Raw genomic sequence first — 24,238 nt, forward strand, 5'->3', positions numbered from 1 at the left:
GACACAGAGACTAAAGGTCTATTCCCCTGACCACAAGCCTTCATGTTTTAAAAATGTGACCTCCCTGATTTTATGCAACGAATAAACAGACGTCGGAATAAGACTAACGATGACATTTACATAAATAGGCCATCAATATTAAAATAACACACGATGGATGGAATCTTTAAATGTAAATTAATTAGAAACCTGAACTAATTTCATTCCTAGTCATTAATACCTGGGGGATATGAACATACTTCTTGAAATACTGAAATGAAAGTTTATGGTATCTTTTGTGTGTAAAGTAATATGAAAGTTTCATAACATAAAGCAGTATTTGGTTTTTAAAATTATACTTTTTTTAAAGAAATCATATATTTCACTTTGTCATTTTTAAGATTTTTTGAGCTTTGATTTACCACTTGTTTTATGTAGTCACTTCAAGGCTTTTTAGTACATCTATATATATATGCAATATCATCACTTTCTAATTTAGAACATAACATGTCATTCTTAATATACCTCACATACAAGAGAGTTGCTTACTTTAATTTCTCAATTCACTTTGAGATGTGGTGGTACAGAAAGGACACTAAGACATCGGGAACTACTGATGAAGAAAATGAGCAAAGACTCTGCACTGGGTATTACTGGCCAGTAAAAATGTATATTGACTTGCTGTGGGGAAACCTCCCTTCTGTTCACAGTTGAGAAGCAAGTGCTTGGTTAGTTGCAACTTGATAGGCTCTTGGTAGGCAATGTCCAAAGCAGAAGCAAAACTCCGGCGGGGAGTGGATGGGCAAAAAGATCCACTAATTCCCGTGAGCAAATTCTCCAAAAATGATGCCTTTTCAGGCCTTAAGACTCAAAGAGAACATTGTCAAAAGGTAGAAACTGTTTTAAGTGCTCATTCCCCTGAGTAAAATCTGGTTTAAGGGGATGCGGTCTTTTACTGCAGGGAGAGGAGAGTGAGGTTTGTGTCAAGCCTTTGTGATAAGAACACTGTATAAGTCAGAAGAGGCTAGGTTATGCTGTAAAAACAAACAAGCCACAGATCCTAGATGCTCACAGTAGTGAAGATTTGTTTCTCTTTGTTTTACAAGTCCAGTGCAGGTCAGTAGGGAGGCTCTGCTGATTCACTGTTGTCATTTAGGTACCCAGGATGAGGCAGACTCAACTTCTACGCAGATTTTTGTGGTTGTCAAAATCACAGGGCAAAATCAATACTGGGGGATCTCACACTGACATTTCAATACCTCAAACAGAAAGTAATTCATGTAACTTTCACTCTCAGCCCATTGGGCTGAATTAGCATCCAGTCTCAAGAGGGCAGAGAAGTCCTCCCCTATGTCCAGAAAGAGAGGAGAATAAAAATCAGGGAATGGCAGTAAAGACTGCCACATATATAGCACTATTTAATGAACTGGGGAGGGGGGAGTTGTGATACTAAAATTCTAGCATCAGAATTATATTCAGTGAGAAAACTCTTCTCATTTGGGAAAATATCTTGATAGGCATCTCAGTGTGAGGGTTGAGAGCTGACTAATCAGGCAATAGAAGATTATCCCTGAATTACTCTGAGTGGGATAAATTTAAGAATTTGCTGTGATTCCAAGAGGAAGAAGAGAAAATAAAAGAAAAAGAATAAAGAGATAGATGTCAGCAAGATGCAGAGATTGAGACAAGATGAGTAAAAGATCATGGAAAACCTTAAGTCCTTTAGTAAGATAACTGATGTATCTTTTCAGAACAATGATGACTACAGGTCCAGTTTAGATTTTTTACATAGCTGAAATTTAACTTCTTTCTTCATTTTAGCCTGAAAAGTCTGCTACATTCATCAATGCACTGTGTGCATAGATTTCTTCTGTGAAGAAATGAAGGAAAGTTTCTTTTCTGGTTTAATACATGGCTACATAGAAACAGAAGCTGAAGGCAGACACCCACCTGAACCTTATGCCCAAGAAAGTTGCCAAAATACAGGGGAGACTTTGGATGCCCATAGGCCATGGAATTTGGGGTTAAAGCCAAATCTTTCAGGGAGCCAGGAGATCCCAAATTGGTTGTATCAGTATATACCCAGGATTTTGTCAGGATAAGAAATGTAGGTGTTTAAGAAAGTTCTTTGTTGCATTTATTGAGATTCTGGAATCTAGTCCCCAAATTTGGATATGTAAAACTTTGTCTTACGGGTTTTGGTTCTTTCCTTTAAATTTTTCCATTCTCCTATACTTTCATTATTCCTTCTCTACTTCACATGAAGAGACATCAGCCCAGATTTGCATGACTCTGATGTGGTCAGTGGAGGAACCAGGAGTTTATGCCACCAATATTCATTTCTACGTCTGGAGTCTTAGATAACATGTATATTTTAGGAATTTCTTTTCAACTCAAAAAAATTCCCCAAATGCTGGTATAACTGGAGATGCACATGGAAAACTAGTGCCATCAATGGGGTGACATTATGGAGAGGAATGACTTCTATCACAGTGGTTCTTGAGGCTTGGGAAGCCAATGTGGCTAGGATGCTGGGAAGTGCAAAGCTTCCTGCTCCAGATTTTGCCAGGTGGTTGTGCCCTCTTTTAATTTCAACTGCAATTATAAGGATGATAAAATGGAAAAACAAATATTTGTGCAATGAATGGGAAAAGCCAATTAGTTCTGCACCAATGAGAAATAACGCAGAACTCCTCGCGTCTTATAATAAAATTGGCTCTTTCCACATACATTTTTAAAATGCATATATACTGTCCAAATGTACTTAGAAATTTAAATAGCACTGGGATAAAATATATTCTGCAAGTTTTTTTTTTTTTCTTTTTTTTTGTGGTACGTGGGCCTCTCACTGTTGTGGCCTCTCCCGTTGTGGAGCACAGGCTCCGGGCATGCAGGCTTGGTGGCCATGGCTCACGGGCCTAGCCGCTCCACGGCATGTGGGATCTTCCCGGACTGGGGCACGAACCCATGTCCCCTGAATTGGCAGGTGGACTCTCAACCACTGCGCCACCAGGGAAGCCCCTGCTAGTTTTATTAAAAGAAATCAGCAATAAAGTTTCTGAATTTTAAGAAGAAAAATAATTATAATAGGATCTAGGTGTATAATAATTTAGTAAATGTCAGAGTTGTGTTTTTTTGCTACCATAATATGTTCTCACATGATCTTCTCTTCTCTCTTGCTGTCTCCACCCGCATCCAAAGGAAGCATAGATATATCTAAGACTTAACCAGTTAGCAGTGCAATTTCAAGCTTAATACCCCTGCCAGCTCCATTTTTTTCTTTTTTTTTTTTTTGCAGTACGCAGGCCTCTCACCGTTGTGGCCTCTCCCATTGCAGAGCACAGGCTCCGGAGGCGCAGGCTCAGCGGCCATGGCTCACGGGCCCAGCCGCTCCGCGGCATGTGGGATCTTCCTGGACTGGGGCATGAACCCGTGTCCCCCGATTGGCAGGCGGACTCTCAACCACTGCGCCACCAGGGAAACCCTCCAATTTTTTTTTTTAAGGTAGGGAAGTCCAGTCTATTATAGCTTTTTCTCCGACTTAGTTGAAACTTGACAACTAGATCTGAAAGTACTTTGTGTTTTTTTTTCATATTTGATAAGACAAAAATTTCCTATGTGACTACAGGCTGGTTTTATATATGAAGTATTAATGTGGATATCCTTTATTTACTAAACAGTTACTATTAGCTTTATATGTGAAATTCATTTTATATAAATTATTGCATTTAATCTTTATAACAGTTCTATGAGAAAAACCTAATTATCCCCAATTTACAGATAACAAAACAGGTTCAGAAATCTTATGATAACCCAGCTACTGAGGAGAGAGATACACAAGTCTACATGAGTGCAAAAGGTTTACTCTGATTCACTAGTAAGTACATTACTCTGAATGTAATTCTTACTAGTATCTTCTATCCACCCATCCATCCAATCATCCATTCAATCATTCCTTCATTTATTAATTTCTAAAAATTGTATTATTCACCCATGATATACCAGATACTGTGTACCAAGAACTGGGGATACAACAGTGTGAAACAGCAAAGCCCCTTCCCCCAAGAGCTTACATTCTTATAGGAATAGGTGAGGCCAGAAACAAAAAACAAAGAAGGTAACACAGATAGTGATAAGGGCTCTGAAGGGAATGAAGAGTGCACCATGGAGGAGAGAAACTGGATACGGCTGAGACCCCGCTGCTTTTCACAAAAAGATCTGAGAAGGACTCTCTGAGGAGGGGATATCTGAGCTGAGACCCTCAAGATGAGAAGGTGGCATCCACATTCAGGGCCAGAAGGAGGAGTGTCCCAAGAAGAGGATACAGTCTTGGGGAGGTGCCTAAGAGGGCCAATTCCAGGTAATGGAAGCTTCTCTTTTAAGCGCCTATTTAAAAAACCAGGTAACTAGTTCAGTGGAAATGATCCACAATCAATACCACACCATGCTGCTTTCTAGAAGAGAGGTCACTGGACTAGTCCTCTGGTTTCTGTTGATTACATTAAGGCCAGTATTACATCTTCAGGTGTTCATTTTAGATAACTCTCAAGTCTATTTATTGTATGTACCACATTTGTTTTTGAAACTTAGGAGAAAGGAGTCTCATGTGCAAGTTCTTGGGGAAAATGATGGGCAAGTCACACTTCTAATTAGTCTTTTCACATTACTTAATGTCTTAGTTAAATTACTTTTTTTTGGTATCCTTCCCATTTCCTCTCATCTACTGAATAATAATTTGCTGAGTGTTTGTAAACACTATGCTGAAGAGTAATAACTGAAATTCTCCATAAAAGAGATGTGCAATGTAGAGTGACAAGGATAATTTGGCCCTTAGGGTGTTGGAAGAGATATTATATCTTGTGCACTACCATTACTTCCGCAATAAGACTAAGCCAGACGAGATTCACCTTCTTGTGACATTTCCCTGAAAGACAGGAAAATATCTGGACTCATATGACAAAGTAAGCATTTCATTTTAAGTTGTCTAACTCTTCAGAACAACGTTATAAGCGTCAGTGTCTGTAATTTCAGGCTCCAGAGAGTGAGATTTTCTTTTAAAGCCGTGAGCAACTGTAAGATAACACATGATGTGTGATACTGTTTTTGATTGACAGAGCCAGATCTGATAATCCAAGGGGCTAAGATAGGAGTTCTAATTTTTAATGTTGGCATGGAAAGTGACTGGGGCTGGTGATATTCACCTTAATATTCACTCTGTTCAGGTTTTGTGAATAAATGCTATATATATTCTTCAAGTATAAATATGTTGGCAGTCCTGGGACATGTTTGCTGGTTTGTGATGACCTATAGTATGTCACCCAGTACGGTACCGAATGGATTGCTTTGCAAAGGCAGTTCTACCCTCGATTATACATTCACAGAGAGTAGTAATTTGTCTGTATAATTCCCTAGAGCTTAGGATAAGCTTGGAGCTTAGCTATTAGCATCAGGAATTTCATCAAGGCTTGGGAAGAGGGGAGGATGAGATGGATGCCAAATGTTGGGTTGAACAAAAAGCTGAGGTATCTCGGAGGGCTTTTTGCTTTCTTCTTTAACTTTCCTCCCAACGAAAAGCAACTGCTGGGAATTTTAGCCTGTTCAATTTGCTGTTAAACAAGACATGAGGTGGGGCATGGACCTGGACCTGCTGACTTGTGGAGGTCGTGGGACAGGAGCCACAACCATCGAATCATCTTGGTCCAGTAGGTGGAGGACAGGGCTGGCAGTCTCCCAGCAAGAGCAGAAGGAAGGAAAAGAGCTTTATTTTGATGCTACCTTAGGATTCACCAGACAGCAACCTCATAAAAATCGGGCAAATTTGGTGGATAGAGGTGTGTGTGAAAGAGTTTTTAGGTCAGTGAAACTACTGTGTATGTTACTATAAGAGTGGACACATGTCCTTATACATCTGTCCAACAAGAAAGATACAACACCAAGAGCGAGCCCTAATGGAAACTATGGACTTCGGGTGTACTACAGATGTATCACTCTGCTGGGGATGTTGATAATGGGGGATGCTACAGGTATGTGGGAGCAGGGGGTATATGGGAAATCCGTACCTTCCACTCAATTTCTCTGTGAACCTAAAACTGTTGTAGAAAAGAAAGTCTATTAATAAGTAAGAAATGACATGTAAATAATTAACTGTTGACAGGCTTATAAGTCATTCCTAAAATACACATTAAGTTGGACTGTAAAAAAAAAGTTCGTGCATGTCTGCCCATAAATGCACAAAGAATTCCATGAAGATATTCAGGATATTCTTAAAAATGGTTTATTCCCTGTATCTTAGCCTAGGATCTTAGGTAGGAGGACTTACTGTCCATGTCTACCTTCTTAAATTTTAAAGATATTTTGCTGTGGATATATGTTACTTTTTAAATTAAAAATAGGCTAGAATTTTTATGTAGGTGGTATTCACCTTAAGGTATGTTTCTTTGATTTTTTTTACATAAATGACTGCTCAATACTTAATGTGAGTATTTAACAATATTAAATACTTTGGAAGTGCTTTTTTATATCTGAAAGAGGATGGGGATTATTTTTACTCAGAAGAGTCTTCTGAAGTAGCTTAGTACTGTCATTCAACATTTTCTGGTTAGGAAATTGGGGAAGAAAGACGCAAAAGTATTCATTGACACACTGAAAATTTGTAAAAAGGACAGAATTAGAACTCGCAGCAGCCAAATCACAAACTGGGCGCATTCAGCATGACAGCATGGTCAGTGTAGCAGCAGCATCAGTTAAAAACGGGCGGCTGGGCTGGATGCAGGTGTCAGATAAGCTAGCCCTGAGGGGCAATATCCTCAGACAAGAGTCCATCACAGGGAAGTATACCATGCTGTCTAAGCCATTAGGCAGAAATTAAATAATTGCATCTTCCTAGCAAAGAGTTTGAATTAGTAACAAATGACCATGTGGATTAGAGTGGAATGCCTGAGGCCTGTAATCTGGCCAGCCAATAGTGGAAAGGGTATATTTGAGCAGACAATGAATCCAGTGTGTTCAAATATTAGGTCTAACCAGTCTACCTCAATTTAGTTGGGGGCCTGGTCTTTATTAAAAAGGAGAAATGACTATGTATGATAAAGCAGATTAAAAAGAACTATTCCTGATATATTTTGGATAGTAACCCCTTATTGGATATATCATTTGCAAATATCTTCTTCCATGTGGTAGGTTGTCTTTTTGTTTTGTTGATGGTTCCCTAGGCTGTGCAAAAGTTTTTTAGTTTGATATAGTCCCATTTGTTTATTTTTGCTTTTGTTTCCCTTGCTTGAGGAGACGTAGCTAGAAAGATATCGCTAAGACATGTCAAACAGCATACTGCCTGTGCTTTCTTCTAGAAGTTTTATGGTTTCAGGTCTTACTGTAGCAGTGTTTACAATAGCTAAGATATGGAAATAACCTAAGTGCTCATCAGTGGATGAATGGATAAAAAAGATGTGGTACATGTACACAATGGAATACTAAGCCATAAGAAGATGAAATCTTGCCATCTGTGACAACATGGATGGAAATAAGGGAAATAAGTCAGATGGAGAAAGGAAAATATTGTATGATTTCACTTTATATGGCATATAAAAAACAAGCAAGCAAACAAACAAATGAACAGACCAAACAAAAGCAAACATGTAAATACAGAGAACAGAGTACTGATTACCAGAAGGAAAAGGGGGCAAGGGGAGGATGGAATGGATAAACGGGAACCAACTATATGATGCTGAATAGAAACTAAATTTTTGGTGGTAAGCATGCTATAGGGTATACAGAAATCAAAATATAATATTGTACACATAAAACTATATAATGTTTAAACCAATGTTACGTCAATGAAAAATAAATTGAAAAAAGAACTATTCCCCATCTGCTGGCAGCAACATCCATAATAACAATGTTTCTAAGAAGTGGTGGAGAACTAGTACTCACTGGGACATTACATTAATCATAGAATGGATTTCTCCTTCTGTTTCCTTCAGCTGAAAATGGCCAAGGGGCATTTGAGTTTACTATTTACCAGCTTTCTTGGAAACTAACTTGTGACTAGGAAATGCAGGTTATGACAAATCCCATTCTAGCGAACTTGTATCAAAAACTGTTCGTACTGTTTTGTCATGTTGATTTTTGTTGCATAAATAATATTTAAAATATAGGAGGACATTGATTGCCAGTGTCTGTGTCTTGGGGATCATTTTTGTAGCAGTTTAATCTGAATGTTTATACTGTTTAAAATGAAATGCTTATTCAGTGAATGATGAAGTATCACAATTCTGGTGAAGACTCAGAAAAATCTTAGTTTCAGATTCTGAAGGGTAAAGAGGAATATTAGGCACATAAAAAATCTGTTGCCAAACAGAATATTTTCAATGATGTGTTATGTGTTAGCTTGTTATAATTAAATATTTTTCTTCTCTTTCAGAGTTAGCTGACGGTGGAGCAAATGGAAATTCCCATCTTTTTCTCACTGACCAACATCTGGGTGACTGAGAGTCTTGGGGTGCAAAAGGTAATATGATGCCTCACTTGTCTTACTGGATGCAAGTTCAAAGAACTCATCCCCTGGTGGTGGTGGTGAAATTTGCTACAGTTGGATTAGCAGCATTTAAAAATGTGGACTGGGCTTCCCTGGTGGCGCAGTGGTTGAGAGTCTGCCTGTTGATGCAGGGGACACAGGTTCGTGCCCCGGTCCGGGAAGATCCCACATGCCGCGGAGCGGCTGGGCCCGTGAGCCATGGCCGCTGAGCCTGCGCGTCCGGAGCCTGTGCTCTGCAATGGGAGAGGCCACAACAGTGAGAGGCCCGCGTACCGCAAAAAAATAAATAAATAAATAAAATAAAATAAAAATGTGGACTCACTGGATGCAAATTCACTGATACCAAAAGAAGAGATGAGTTAGCTGTGATGTCTTGTGGTTGTGCTTCCAAGCAGAAAACCCTGCTGCTGTCCTCTGATGCACTTTGGGTTTGACATAAAAAGTGATGGCTCAGCCTTTCAGAGGAAAGCTTCGAGGCAGCTTTTGTCTTATCTCCTGGACTGTCTCCTGAGGCAGGCTTGTCAGCTTCGAGTCAAATAAATCCAGGCTGTGAGATTCGGAGGAGAAAATGAGCTATGCCTTTGCTCTCTTGGCAGTCATCTGGGGACTTGCTGTGAAAATCCTTTGCCTAAGATGAATTATCAACCCCTCAAGACTTTCACTAAAGGAAAGTAAACTGTACTCATGAAAATTAAATGGTGGCATTCCAGATAATGACAAGAGGGTGCTCTCTCTCTCTCTCTCTTTTAAATTCAGGAATTCAGTGCTTTGGTTTTCAGTGATGCTCTGTGCATTTATAGATCAAGGAGCTGGAATATTAGGAAGAGTGTTTTTGTCTGCCTTTCTTTTTTTTTTTTTTTTTTTTTTTGCGGTATGCGGGCCTCTCACTGTTGTGGCCTCCCCCGTTGCGGAGCACAGGCTCCGGACGCGCAGGCTCCGGACGCGCAGGCTCAGCGGCCATGGCTCACGGGCCCAGCCGCTCCGCGGCATATGGGATCCTCCCAGACCGGGGCACGAACCCGTATCCCCTGCATCGGCAGGCGGACTCTCAACCACTTGCGCCACCAGGGAGGCTCTGTCTGCCTTTCTTATTCCAATGCCTTAAAATCATGGCTTAGGTCCTTGGAACCTTTTCCTGCTTGCCAATGTAAATAAAATAAAGAAGAGAGACACATACTGTGGTGAGAATATGGAGTCAGCAGAAAACTGCTTTGGAGTTTGCAAGACACAGTCAACTATATCTAGCTCAGAAGGTGCATTTAAGGGTTAATTAGTTTAAGTTGCAGAATATTTGGAAAAGGAAGCATGAGGCATGGAGACTAATCAATAAAATATACACTTCGTAAACAGTTTAACCACCTAGCCCCAATATCTCTCCCCACCGAAACAGTTTATTTTTATATTATTTATTTGCATCTATCAGCCTTAATAAAATATTTCTTTTATTGATTTAGTATCGATATTTTATCAAGTCTTTCTTTTCTCAACAAATACAAGCTGTATTTGCACTGGAACATTTCTATAGATCGATCTCTTTAAAAATAAAAATGCCCCCCCCAAAAAAAGAGTTAGTGCCAATTTATCAAGAAGAAAATAAAACTCAGATGGCTTTCAGTCCATTTTCAAGTAAAGTATGAAATATCAGGAGATGGTTTGTGTTTTATACATGTTCACTTTAGATTAAAATGAAATTTTTATAATGTTCTTTAAAATACAATCCAATTAAATTTCCAGTGTCTTTGTTTACAAGTTCCTAGATGGAACTTTTGAAAAGCTCATACTGTAGTAATAACCATAAAGCCACCTTGCTAAGAAAATGTTACCCAACTTAGAAATAATGTCTTTATAGTCTGTGTGGGAATACGTAAATCCAGAATCTTTAGTAGGTGGTTATACTGATTGAGTCTGCATTTTCTCTTCTGTTGTGTCCTCTTTATTGAGGACACATTCTGAATGGCACTCTACTACCAAGTGGGGAGCATAAGGCAGGCACAAATCTATTATTTGAGAAAGTTGAGCCCTGAGAATTTGAGGCAGCTATTCAAAGTCATACAGCTGATGGCGGGTTCAAGTTCCCAGGTCTTGTTTTCAGAAACCTCTACTTCTATTCCTTGAGTAATTCTTAGCCTCTACTAAGGCTGGGGTCAATTTCTCAGGGACAGCCAAGGTATTATACTTAGACTGGCCAAGTACATAGCAACTCACATCTAGATAAAATTGGTTACATGGCAGATACTATGCTGAGAACTTTTATACACAATATCTCTTCTACTCTTCACAAGAAGTCTGTAAGATGGATTCTATTAATGTCCCCATTTTACAGATGAGAAATTGAAAACAACAGAGGTCAGGCAACTTGTTCAAGGTCATATATGTAAGAAAATGGCCAAACCAGAAACTGAAACTAAGTCTGTCTGTACATTTGAAAGTCCATACGTTAAACCACTCCACTCCATGGCCTCTACACATAAACAAGAAAGATAGAAACCGTATGAAAATCCACATTTATTATTTAAAACAAGCACATTTTCAAATGTCTTTTTAAGGAATAGTCATATGCAAACAATGACAAGATGAAGTATTCCTGAAATACGAGTTTAAATTTTGGGAATGCAAACAGTGAGGACTCAGTACTTTAGTGTGTAGGGATGATTACAATGGTTCTGCATAAATACACACATCCTTTCCGCAAGTGAAATACCAAACTATGTGTAAGACGTGTGTAAATTATTCTTGCATACGTATTAGCTACCACTTGTAAAATCCTATTAAGAAATTGTTGTCGACAATAGCCAGCACTGGGGAGCAGAACAAGGTCTTTGGGTGTGTCAGTTATGTTCTCGTGGCTGACAGACTATTTATTCCCAGAGTTAACTGTTATAAATTGTATGTTGCCCCTTCAGTTGCTACAAGCTTGTGATGGAGAGTGGGCAGAGAGGACAACCTGTAATTCAGGATGGTCTGGAAGCTGGTTGCCTAGGAAACTGGGATGAGCAGCAAATGCCCACCAAAACTGACTTGTCAACAAGATAGGGGATTTTCTTTTTTGATCTGCATTGCTTTCTGAATACAAATTTTGTGACTCATGTGGAGTCTGATTTGGGCCATTAGCCCTTGGTGGGCTGTGTATGCTGAAGTGGGCCAAAGGTTAGTCAGGCAGGATGGGAAATTTTTCATAAACATTGTGCTGACAAAGTACTGGGGGGAAAGGGCATGATGGTGCAGTTAAAAAGGGGTTTATAAGATAAGCTAGTCAACTAGATGAATATTTTACATAACATGCTTACAATTCTTACCATAACTTTACATCTAAATTTGTAGTAGCAAAACTTACTTTTCTTTAACATAAAAGTTTTATTTGTTGTAATCCACTGTTCCCTGCTCTTATACCAGAAGCTTTGATTTATAGTAAAGTAGTTACCTCCAAGGGTAGCATTTGGAAATTCACAAAGCTTTGAGGAAAACAGTATCTAATTTCCCTATAGTTTTAAAGCATGCACACTTTATTTTTAAATGTATCACACATGTACACATATACATTTTATAAGTATGTATACAGGTGTGCATATATATTTAAGTAGAATCGCATGAAATTGCTGATTTTAGACTATATTGGGTCTACAAAAATGGCAATTATATATATATATATATATATATATATATATATATATATATATATACTTCAAATTATAAACAGGAGAGATCATAGAATACATTTTTTTTCTTGTCCTTTTTTGCTTGGGGTCCCATTTCCTCTTTTCCCAGCTCCACCTTACCCTGTCTATATCAGCCCTATCCTGCCCTTCTCATATATCCTCACTCTATCCTTGCCTCACAAACAATTCACATTAACAAACTATCCCTAGTATATATCTTCATAGTCATAGAATCATAAACATATGTGCAGCTATATACAGGCTAGCGACCAAACTTGTGGTGTGGAACCTCAAACTTCCAGATTGCTTTTCCCCTGTTGAAATCTATAGCCAAATATTCTCTTTCCTGCATTTAAATAATACTTATCTCCTCTGCTTTGCACTAATCTTTAATGGATTTCAGCCTAGTTTTACGTAGTTTCTTCACTTTTTGACACTCATTCACTTGAATTCTTTTTCTATTATGTGCTAGAAACTACTCACAATTGATTCAAGCTGTAAAGTATGGCAACACATCACACGATAGATTAGTAGTTGTTTTCTGGTTTCTTACTTTTGCCTCCACAGAACAACCTATTATTTTGCAAAGTTAAGAGTAAGAATATAAGAGAAGGAAATACTTTACTAGACCCAGAATTTCTCCTGCAAAGAAAAATGGCCTCCCAGAGCCATTTCTACAGTTTCCATCTGTCACAGCAAAGTTAATGACCAGGTAGGCAATGGGGACATATGAAAAGACCTTAGAATTTATGTTCCAGAGGAGAGTGTTTGAAATCTTAAAATCGACAAGAGGTACAGCTTCACGGCGGATATGACAGAAGACCTGGCGTTCTCACGCTCAGCCAAAGGTGACTTCTCCCCTCACTGCCTACAGCCATTGCCAGGGAATCCCATTTTCCTCCAGGAGATAATATTTATTCTACTAGGTCATTGTGGGCGATCTCTGCTCAGCCGTATGGGCAGATTCCCAAGATGCTGAGCCCCTGGACCACTCCAGGACTACGCCACTCTGAATGCTCTCCCTAGGGAGTTAGTGTCAACAGGTGAAGAAGGAAAGGGGGACTTCGAGGGGGAGGGTCTACGCCCTCTTCTCCTCTCTGCACTCGCCTGCCCCTGCATGCATCTCTATAGGTCTTGGATGCTCTCTGGCCCACATGTAAATGCCTGCCGTGTGACGAGGCTGTTGTCCTTGGACTACAGTCCTTTCTCTTATTTGGAAAGGGAAGTTCTTTGTAAGGAAATAAAATTCATAGGAGTGTGGGGGTTGAAGGGCTCTTGGGATCAACTCAGAAGAGCCCATTTCTAAGAGTTGTGATGGGTTTGCCTGGTAGGGGTTCCTTGGGCTGGTCTTTTGTCCTCAGCAGAGGGTACCCTGGCCAGGGAGAACACAGCTCATTCTGGCTCTTTTGTGCTTGAGGGCTGTTATTTATTTAGAAGCTGAGACCGCCCTTCTCCCGTCTGTCAAAAGGGTTTCAAAGCTGCTACACCAGGAACTGTTTCAGATTAGAGACTTCAGTAACTAATGATCCATGTCCTCTTCACTAGTGAAATCCCCAAATGGTCCTAGGAGAAGAGAAGTAAATCTTGACAGCTGCTTAGAGGGCATTTTGGAATTAAATCCTAGGAGAAATGCTTTTAGGTTCAGAGACAGACCTCCCCACCCACCGCCAAAAAAAAAATTAAACAAAAAAGAAAGTTAAAGAGGAGGGAAAAGATATTAGTGTACAGAAAGGCAGCTGTTTGAGCTCGCCCAGGTGTGCTCTGAAGACCAAACCCCTACAGCAGCAATTAGGGGGTAACCCTTGAGCTCCTCTACCTCCTAGACAGCACAGTGGAGTCAGATGGCGTGGGAAGTGTGCGCACACGTACACACACACGTCATGTGATCCTACCTGCAGGAAGGTAGTTTCTGTGGGTGAGAGAATGAAGCCAGGTAACATTCCAAACAGACTGTAGTTTTAGCAGATCTATCAAGAACATTGACGTGGGAGGCTTGTTATTGTAATCCCGGAAGGCTTTTCATTTTTTCTTTGGAAAGTGGTGTGAATAATCGTAATGCTGTTTGCTTCCAAAACTGGACAGTTAGTTAAAGAGCAGCAGCCGTCGCCACAATAACAGCACCACCACCACCACCAAAATCTTTTATCCTGGCCACCATGGAGTTTCTTGAAAGAACTTATCTTGTGAATGACAAAGCCACCAAGATGTACGCCTTCACACTAGACAGGTAACAGACATCTGATACTGCTTCACAATTCTCTGTGTCTTGAGTATTCACTAAGTCCCTAGATCCTACTGCTTCAGAATTGGAAAGTTTTGCTGTTGCAACTTGGGGGCGTTTTGTAAAATTTTATAAACTGTTGGCCAAGTTATATAATTCTTATCCTGAAAAAGGCAATACTCTGTCTAGTTGATTTGCTTCCTTAAATATCCTGAGTGTACGAAGGACATATTTTATTAGTATATTTTTCATCTGTAGACTTTCTTCTAAAAAACAGACATACACAATCTGATGTGTTTCCCTTTCTTTTTCTCAATTATTCACACTTTTAAGATAGATAGTAAATTTTATTAAATTATATTTAGAAAGAATTAAGGCTTTTCAACTATGTGGCAAATTGTGGTCACACTGATCTTAAGCTAATTGCTATTTTCTTAATTATATAATATCATTATCACATATACTCACCTATAATAAATATAGCTAAGCTTAATGTTCTACATAGCTCTAGTTCTTTTTACTATCTCCCACAGTTCCATGTGCAATATATTCATTCATTTCCCCCTTATTTAACAATAATTGATTGAACATGTGTATATATACTGGAGACTAAAATATTCCTAGTCCTATATCTCTGTCCTCTTGAAAGCCTGAGTCTAATGTGGAATGCATATAAGAAACAGGCAATTACAAAATAGCATGTGTGTTATTCTGGGGGTATACAGTAAGAATTTCTCAAGGGAACCTAGGTCTTTGCTGGACTTTGGGAGTCAGAGAAAGCTGTTCAGAATGATAGGCTGAGAACTGAAAAAATAAAAAGGAGTTAGAGTAGGGTTAGGGAAACCCTACATAGGAAGTAGGATTTAGGAAAGTTTTCCTGACTGAGATAATTTCCTGGTAAAGACAGAGACAAATAAGAACGAGACTTTGGTGCATTTGGGGAATTCAATCCAAGTGGGGAGCAAAGAGAAACAGACTCAGAATACATAGATAAATGAATGAGAATCTGAAATAAATTCATGTTAGAAGCAGAATTTAAGAGGATACTTACCCATTAATAATATGTGTAATGTTTTTGTGTGTTTCATGAAAACAAATTAATATCCCAAAGAGTAGCGGCATTGCGTTTGATAGCATCGAATGTTTAAGCAACTGCAAAGGGACTTTTTCTTAGGATATCTATAACTTTGCTTAAAAAATATATATGACAAAGAGTCTAGTACATCTATTATCTCACACTGTAAGAATTATTTTTCTAAGAAAATAATATTAGATGTGATTTATTGAGATCATAAATGACAAAGCCTCACATTAGGTCAGGCAGAAATTTTTTTTTTTTTTAATGGCTCACGAGCCCAGCTGCTCCGCGGCATGTGGGATCTTCCCGGACCGGGGCACGAACCCGCGTCCCCTGCATCGGCAGGCAGACTCTCAACCACTGCGCCACCAGGGAAGCCCCAGGCAGAAATTTTGAACCACAAATTGTTAACACTGTGGACACTATTAATAGAGCATCTCTACGTTATTAAAATAGCAGGATTTCCCTTCTCATGAAACTAGACCATTAGCACTCTGTTATGCAAATAAAGCCAACTGTTTATGGTTATAGGGTCTCATTCACCTCATGAATTGGTATGGTTTTCAGGATACAGTGATGATAAAAACTGTCAAACTAATTTTTATTTTTTTTCCAAATAAAAACAATTGAACCTAGATGAGATTATTTATCCTGATTCCTCATTTCACCAGTTAGGAAAGTGAATTCCAGAGAGACTAAATGCCACTTTAAAGGCTGGCTGTCTAATTATGGCAGAGTTGGGGTGTGGACCACGCCTCCTGTTTGTGAATTTTGCTCCCCTCCCCATCTCCTGCACACACACTTTCACCATGTGGCCTCCTGGGTCCTTAATCTCTTTCCTCCTGAGCTCATATGAACCTTGATCCCCTCACTAATTCACTTTTCCTCACCTCTCCCAATCTCCTTTCTCATATATTTTGTTCTATCTCTATTTCAGAGGTAACTTTGTCCCCTGAAGGTCCTTCTCTTTTCTCCTTCCTTCTCTTTTTTTTCTACTTATCATCAGCTTTCTATTTAAGTTGTTATCATCTGTTAAGAAACTTATCTAGAAGGAATCTGTATTCTCTAATTACACAACAAGAGTGCTTCAGTTATCTATTGTTGTGCAAGAAACTACCCCCAAAATGTAGTGGCTTAAACAACAATCATTTTATTAATCACAGTTCTCGCTCCACGTGGAGTTATCGAGGTTTGCTTGTGAGGCTGCATTCTGCTGGTGTCTGGGATGTGCTAGAAGGTCAAGGATGGCTTCACTTACTTGTCTGGGGTCTTTGTGTTGGCTTTGATTGGTCTTTGTTCTCCTTCCCATGGCTTCTCTCTCTGTGTGGTGTCTCATTTTATCAGATTAGCTTGGACTTTTTATATGGCAGTTCAGGGGAGAAAGAGAGCAGCAGTGGAATCTGACAGGTGTTAGACAGCCTAAGACCAGAACTGGCACAGCACCATTTTTACCACATTTGATGGGTTAAAGCAAGTCCCAAGTCTGAGATTCAAGGGGTGGCACAGTGGATTCCATCTCTTGCTGGCAGGTGCATATAAGAGGACAGGAATTGTTGGACATAATTTTAGAGACATGTTACCACAGGAAGTAGTAATATTAGGCCCTGTAGGTACTACTGTGTAATCTCTCCCCCACCAATCCCTCCAATTCCCTTTCCAGTGATGTGATTCCCTATGCTTGGGCTCATGGTAGCAAAGAGGTAGTTGTATAAAGTTGACCTACATACTCAATATGGTTTTCTTGGTACTGGAAACAAGCTTTTCTTTTTCCCAAGTGGTATATTAAAGAAGTGCAGGGAATGTGAGGGCAGGACCAGATGGTAGGGACAAAGTACTGGAATCTTTTCAATGTGAAGCCTTAAAGTGTGTGTGTGTGTGTGTGTACGTGTGTGTGTGTATGTGTGTTTGGGATGGCAGGACTTCTGGAATGGTGGTGTAAGTAGCTCAACGGACCTCCTTCTCCGGTGAAACATTTTTACCATTTTACTGATAAGAATGATACTAAAAAAAACTCCAACAGTTTAGTCTCTGGAAATTGTCTTAAGGGCATACAGCAAACTGAGATTTATTCAAGAAAATCTACTAAATCTCTGTAAAAAGCAAGAGTCTGTGGCATTTGAGCCATGATCTGCCCCACTAACCTCTTTCCCCTCCAAGCTTGTTGTGATGGAAGTTCTACTCTGGTTGGATGTGGCCAAAAGACAGGGATCTCTCTCCTCCCAGCTTCCAACTGGGGCTACAGTTCACCCCTAGAGCAAAGGGCTGCTGGAATCTTTAATTGCCCCAGCTCCATATTATAGAACCTGTATTCAATGCAGACATGGCCAAGAGGACTGGGGCCCCCTTCCTTCACCCAATCCCTACTCATAGTCCAGGAGCAGCAAGCTGCTGAACACCCCTGCCCTGGCTCACACATAGGGTGAGGTTCTTCACCACCCACTTATGGAGCAGAGGTGGCACTCCAGGATAAATGGGTCACTGTTCCTTCTCTCAGTTTTGGGGCAGTGATGCAGAGGTTCTGCCCATGGGAGAATCAGGCTATAAGAACAGGGTGTTATGCATCTTTCCCTTAGAGGACTGATGATACATCAGCTAAAAGTTTATTTGGAACAGAACATGGGATATTTCAAGCATAAGGGCACTGTCAAAAACAATGAGGATTTTGCTGTTGAGCAATCAAGAGCAGGCTGGTTGCTTCATCAGAGCAATGAGCTAAATGGTAGACCAGTTAGAAGTTTAACAGAAACAGCTAGGGAAAGACACGTAAAAAGAGCCCTCCTGGAGTTGGCACAAGCCACAAAGATTAGCCTCAAATACTATCCCTGTAAGGAGGCTCTTATGGACTGAATGTTTTTGTCATTCCACAATTCATATACTAAAACCCTAGCTCCCATGTGACTATACTGGAAACAGGACCTTTAAGATGATTAAGGTTAAATGAGGTCATAGGGTGAAGTCCTGATAGATAGAACTGATATCTTTATAAAAGAGGAAGAGATACCAGAGAACTCTCTCTTTCTACCATGTGAGAACATAGCAAGAAGATAGCCATCTACAAGCCAGGACCACCAAAACCAGAAACCAAATTTTCCAGCACCTTAATAATGGATTTCTAGCCTCCAGAACTATGAAAAAATAAAGTTCTGCTGTTTAAGCTACCCAGTCTGTCGTATTTTACTATAGAAGCTAGAGTAGACTAATACATGGCCCAACTTTAATTGGATAATATTGTAATTTATGCCTCAGGATACTGTTGAAAACATTAGAACAATCAGCAAGTGATTAAGGAGGACAAGAGCTGAGTGTGATACCAACACAGGCAGAGCAGCCAGAAGTTTAACAGTGATAGCATGGAAAAAGACAGTCAAAGCAAACATGATTAAAATGATCACCATCCCTGGGAAAGGGGGTAGGGGGAGGTAAGGATAACTGTGCACATGCCCAAGGCTGCACTCTCTGAGGAATGGCAACAGAGGCTACACAGCAGGGAAGGTCAAAGAATATACTCCAATGAACTAGACAAGCCAATTCACTAACCAAATAAAAAAGCAAACAAGTAAGCAGCAACAATAACAAGCCCACTGGGGATCAGTATTCAGAATTGCTACAATATATTACCTAAAACATCCAGTTTCCAGAAAAATATGACAACCTATGCAAGGAACAGGAAAGAATAACCTATAAACAGTGTAAAGAGCAGGTAATAGAAACTGCCTTTGAAAGGGCCCCCATGTTGAACTTAGCATTCAAAGATTTAAAGCAGCTATTATAAATATGTTCAAAGAATTAAAGAAAATCATGTTTAAAGAATTAAAGAAAGGCATGATGACAATGTCTCATCACATAGAGAATAACAGTAATAATAGATAGAAATTATAAAAAGGAAGCAAATTCTGAAGTTGAAAAGTACAATAAATGGGGGATTCAGCAGTAGATATGAGCTGGCAGAAGAAAGAATCAGTGACTGTGAAGACAGGTCAATAGTTATGCAACATAAAGTACACAGAGAAAAAGGAATGAATACAAATTAACAGAGCCTCAGAGAAATGTGGTACATAGTTAAATGTCCTACCATATACATAATGGGAATACCAGAAAGAGAGGAGGCAGAAAAGGAGCAGAAAAACATTCAAAGGAACACATTTCAAAATTTGGTGAAAATATTAATTTATACATCCATGATAGTCAACAAACTCTAAGAAGAATCAAGGCAAACAGATCTATACTCTGACACACACATCATAGTTAAAATATTGAAAGCAAAACACACAGAAAAATCTTGAAAGCAGTAAGAGGAAAAAAGACTCATCGTGAGCAAGAGTTTCTCAGTAAGATTAACAGCTGACTTCTGTCAGAAACAAAGGAGGCTGGAAGGCAGTGGGACGGCATATTTAAAGTACTGAAAGAAAAAACAAACCCTGCCAATCAATCAACTTTTATCCAACAGAACTATCTTTGTAAAATGAAGGTGAAAAAAAGAAATTCCCAAATGAATAAAAATTGAGGGGCTTCCCTGGTGGCGCAGTGGTTGAGAATCTGCCTGCCAATGCAGGGGACACAGGTTCGAGCCCTGGTCTGGGAGGATCCCACATGCCACGGAACAACTGGGCCTGTGAGTCACAACTACTGAGCCTGCACATCTGGAGCCTGTGCTCCGTAACAGGAGAGGCCGCGATAGTGAGAGGCCCGTGCACCACGATGAAGAGTGGCCCCCGCTCGCCGCAACTAGAGAAAGCCCTCGCATGGAAACAAAGACCCAACACAGCCAAAAATAAATATAAAAATAAATTTTAAAAAAATTGAGAGAACTTTTTGCTAGCAGATTCATTTTACAAGTAATAGTAAAGGAAATTCTTCAGGCTTAAAACAAATGACACCAGCCATGAACTGGAGTCAACACACAAAAAAATCAAACAGCATCAGTAAAGGTAATTATGTAGATAACTATAAAAGACAGAATATTTACTCTCCTTTTTTCTCTTAATTGATTTAAAGATAAATCACATACAATAAAATGCATGTAATCTTTGATGAAATGGAAAACTTCATAGAAAGGTATCAGCTACCAAACTCGAGAGGAAATAGAAATCTGAGTAGACCAATAACAAGTAAAGAGATTGTATTAGCTTCACACAAAGAAAGCCCAGATGTCTCACTGATGACTTCTACCAAAGATGTAAAATAGAATTAATATCAATTCTTCCAAAAAATAAAAGAGTGAACATTTTCCAACTTATTCTATGAGTTCAATATTCCACAGATAGAAAAACAATAGAAATGAAAACATAAAATAGAAATGAAAACATACTTCTCCAAAACCTTGTATACAAATTTTCAAAGCAGCATTATTCATAACAGATGAAAAAATGTAAACAACCTAAATGTCCATCAGATGTATATCCATACAACTGAGTATTATCTGGAAATAAAAAGCAATAAAGTACTGATGTACTGATATTTGCTATAACATGGATGAACCTTGAAAACACTATACTAAGTGAAAGAAGCCAGTCACAAAATCTAAATAATGTATGATTCCATTTATAGAAAATGTCCAGAATAGGCAAATTTATAAAGACAGAAATGAGATTTGCGATTTCCTGAGGTAGGATTGTGTGTAAGGTGACTGGGGATTTACTGGGTATGGAATTTCTTTTTGGGGTGATGAAAATGTTCTAAATTAGATTGTGGTCATGGTTGTATGACTTTGTAAATATGCTAAAACCCATTAATTGTATACATTCAATGGGTTTGTGGTATATGAATTATATTTTAATAAAGCTGTTTAAAAAAGGGTGGAGGGCTTCCCTGGTGGCGCAGTGGTTGGGAGTCCGCCTGCCAATGCAGGGGACATGGGTTTGTGCCCTGGTCCGGGAAGATCCCACATGCTGCAGAGCAACTGGGCCTGTAAGCCATGGCCGCTGAGCCTGTGCGTCTGGAGCCTGTGCTCCGCAATGGGAGAGGCCACAACAGTGAGAGGCCTGCGTACCACAAAAAAAAAAAAAAAAGGGGGGGTGTGGAACATTGGATAGTGGGTCTGGGACAAGAAATTACACCTGTTAGGTGAACATTTCTATTCCCCACTCCCTCATAACATTTAATCAAATAAACGGTCTCCATATTTTGCTCACTATACTCTAGCCTTCCAAGCAACAACCAAAATGATCATTTTAGAAATGTGAACCACATAATGTTACTTCCCTAGTCAAAACTTTCCTACTTCCTCCTTTTACATTTTGAAGAAAATGAAACCCTTTACAATGGCCCACAGAGTTCTGCATGATCTGACTTCTGCCTACTTCTTTGACTTCATCCAATTTCACTCTCTCTTCATGCTACAGTGGCCACTATGTAGTTTCCTTTCTGTTCAAGACAAGCTTCTGAACAAGACAAGTTCTTTCTTGCCTTTGGGCTTTTGCACCAGCGATGCCCTCTGCTTGTGATGTTCCTCCTTCCTGTGGGTCTGCTCCTGGTTATCTTTTAAGTTACCGTTGAGGTATCACCTACAGAGGTGCCTTCCCCTACCACTCTATTTCAGGTAGACTCACCTTTCCTCTCCCAGTCACTGTCCATGATACTACACAGCCTCTGTTACTATCAGCTGGTTCGCTGTGTTCCCCTCTGCTAGGATATAAGCTTCTTAGGTCAAGAACTTTGCTTGTCTCAAAGGCATGGTATCATTAGCACCTCTGATGGTGCAGGCATACAACACATTTGTTGAATGAATGAATACATGAAGTGTTGGAAATGCATGGCGGGACCTAAGATTTTATCTCCTCTCCCAACAGGAGGAGTGATTTAAGGCTCTTGGGAAAGGTAATGTGAAAGTACAAAAACAAAGTGATTTTATATAGTCAACATGTGAAGTAAGAGTGTGAAAAATATTACCAGCTCCACTTAAGAGATATAGAACCAAAGGGGTTTGACTTCTACCAACAGACAAAAATATGATACAAAATTTTTTTAAAAAATGCTTCTCCAAGATCACAAAATAAAGCTCCATTTTCTAATTCTTATTTTAAGGGATGAACTCTAAGTTCTAGGCTATTGACATCAACTTTTGTAATATTTCCCTATTTTTCTTCTCTGGTTCTTCCCGTTTTTTCTTTTTGATGCTACAGTAAGTTTCTTTGCTCAGTCGTATTGTTCCTACTCTTCGAAGCGTCAGCCATATTTGAATGTGTGGTGACCTCTGGTGATTTATTCTTTGAAAGTAAATTCACATTTCATATTTTGATGCATTCTAGCATTTGCTTTTTAGAACCTTCGTTTTAAAATTCTTCTTAGAATTTGCATCACTTTTCAGATCAAGAGCCTGTACTGCATCTAGAGACACTTAGACCACTTCGCTCTTATGAGATGATGAGGAATATATTTTAACTTCAGTTTTTTAACTTCTTTTGGAATCATAGACTCTTTGGGGAGCCCAGCGAAGATGGTGGACTCGCATCTCCCCTCATAAAACACATACATACACACATGTGAACGCACTGTATCCAATTTCAGTCCTGTTTTGGATTTCTGGCTTAGTGCTTCAAGGAACAATCTCAGCTCAAAATGTACCCAAACTGGTTAATCTTAGGTCTAGGACAAGGTAGCAGCATTTAAAAGTAAAAACTGGCCAGGTTTCTTGCACTTTTCCTCTTGTGGCATTGCTCACAGGCTGTTCCCCTGGTGGAATTCCTGCCTTGGTCTGCCTTCTAAACTGTTCCAGGATAAGTTCTCTCTCAGTCACTCACCACCTGGTTTTCTCTGCCCACAAGATTCATGAAAAATAGAAAATAAAGTAAAGCTTCATATGGCCAGCGTGGTCATATGAACAATGCCAGAATATTTGGTGACCCTGTTCTGCTCATACTGCCTTCTCAGCATAAGGAAAAAGGAAACCTCCACCATGTTTTCTTATTAGTTCTCTGGCTCCTCTGCGTCGATGACCATTGGTGACTAACACGACTACCTTATATGGTTGTTTATTATCAGGGTATGTATCACATTACAAAGGTGAAAATTTATAGGTATGAGTACTCTATGTGCCTCTTGACAAATAGTTCTTATTCCAATATGAAGATTACTTAGAATTGCTCAAAATCCTGGGTGCTATTAACATCATCGGCAAAAACATTCTGAAGCCAATTTGGCAATATACATCAAAATCCTTAAAAATGCAGATACTCTTTTTTTAAAAATAAATCTATTTATTTATTTATTTATTTTTGGCTGCATTGGGTCTTCGTTGCTGCACGAGGCCTTTCTCTAGTCATGGCGAGCAGGGACTACTTCTTTGTTGTGGTGCGTGGGCTTCTCACTGCAGTGGCTTCTCTTGTTGCAGAGCAGAGGCTCTAGGTGCTTGGGCTTCAGTAGTTGCGGCACACCGGCTCAGTAGTTGTGGCTCATGGGCTCCAGAGCGCAGGCTCAGTAGTTGTGGCGCACGGGCTTAGTTGCTCCGCGGCATGTGGGATCTTCCCGGACCAGGGCTCGAGCCCATGTCCCCTGCATTGGCAGGCGGATTCTTAACCACTGCGCCACCAGGGAAGCCCAAAATGTAGATACTCTTTAGCCAAGTAATTCCCCTTTCAGGATTGCATTTTAAGGAGATAATAATATATTTAGCAAAGGATAACTATAAGGATATGAATCACAGTGGTGCCAAATAATTGGAAAAGAGTCAATTGTTCAATAATAGAAAATAGTTACTTATGTTGTGACATATCTATACTAAATATAATGCTCTCTGTATGTTAAACTAATAATATAGAATATTTAATAAGTTG

At 39.5% G+C, this 24,238-nt stretch overlaps 1 protein-coding gene across 1 annotated transcript in view; it reads left to right on the plus strand.

Moving 5' to 3' along the window:
• The first annotated feature begins 14,324 nt into the window (after positions 1-14,324).
• SLC30A8 (solute carrier family 30 member 8) overlaps positions 14,325-24,238 on the plus strand; it is a 33,074-nt gene continuing 23,160 nt past the window's right edge. The window contains exon 1 of the mRNA XM_060116240.1: positions 14,325-14,395. Within this exon, the coding sequence (XP_059972223.1) occupies positions 14,325-14,395 (71 nt within the window). The remainder of the gene's footprint in view (positions 14,396-24,238) is intronic.

The sequence above is a fragment of the Mesoplodon densirostris genome, chromosome 13 (genome assembly GCF_025265405.1).
Source record: "Mesoplodon densirostris isolate mMesDen1 chromosome 13, mMesDen1 primary haplotype, whole genome shotgun sequence".
In the NCBI taxonomy this organism is placed as follows: domain Eukaryota; kingdom Metazoa; phylum Chordata; class Mammalia; order Artiodactyla; family Ziphiidae; genus Mesoplodon; species Mesoplodon densirostris.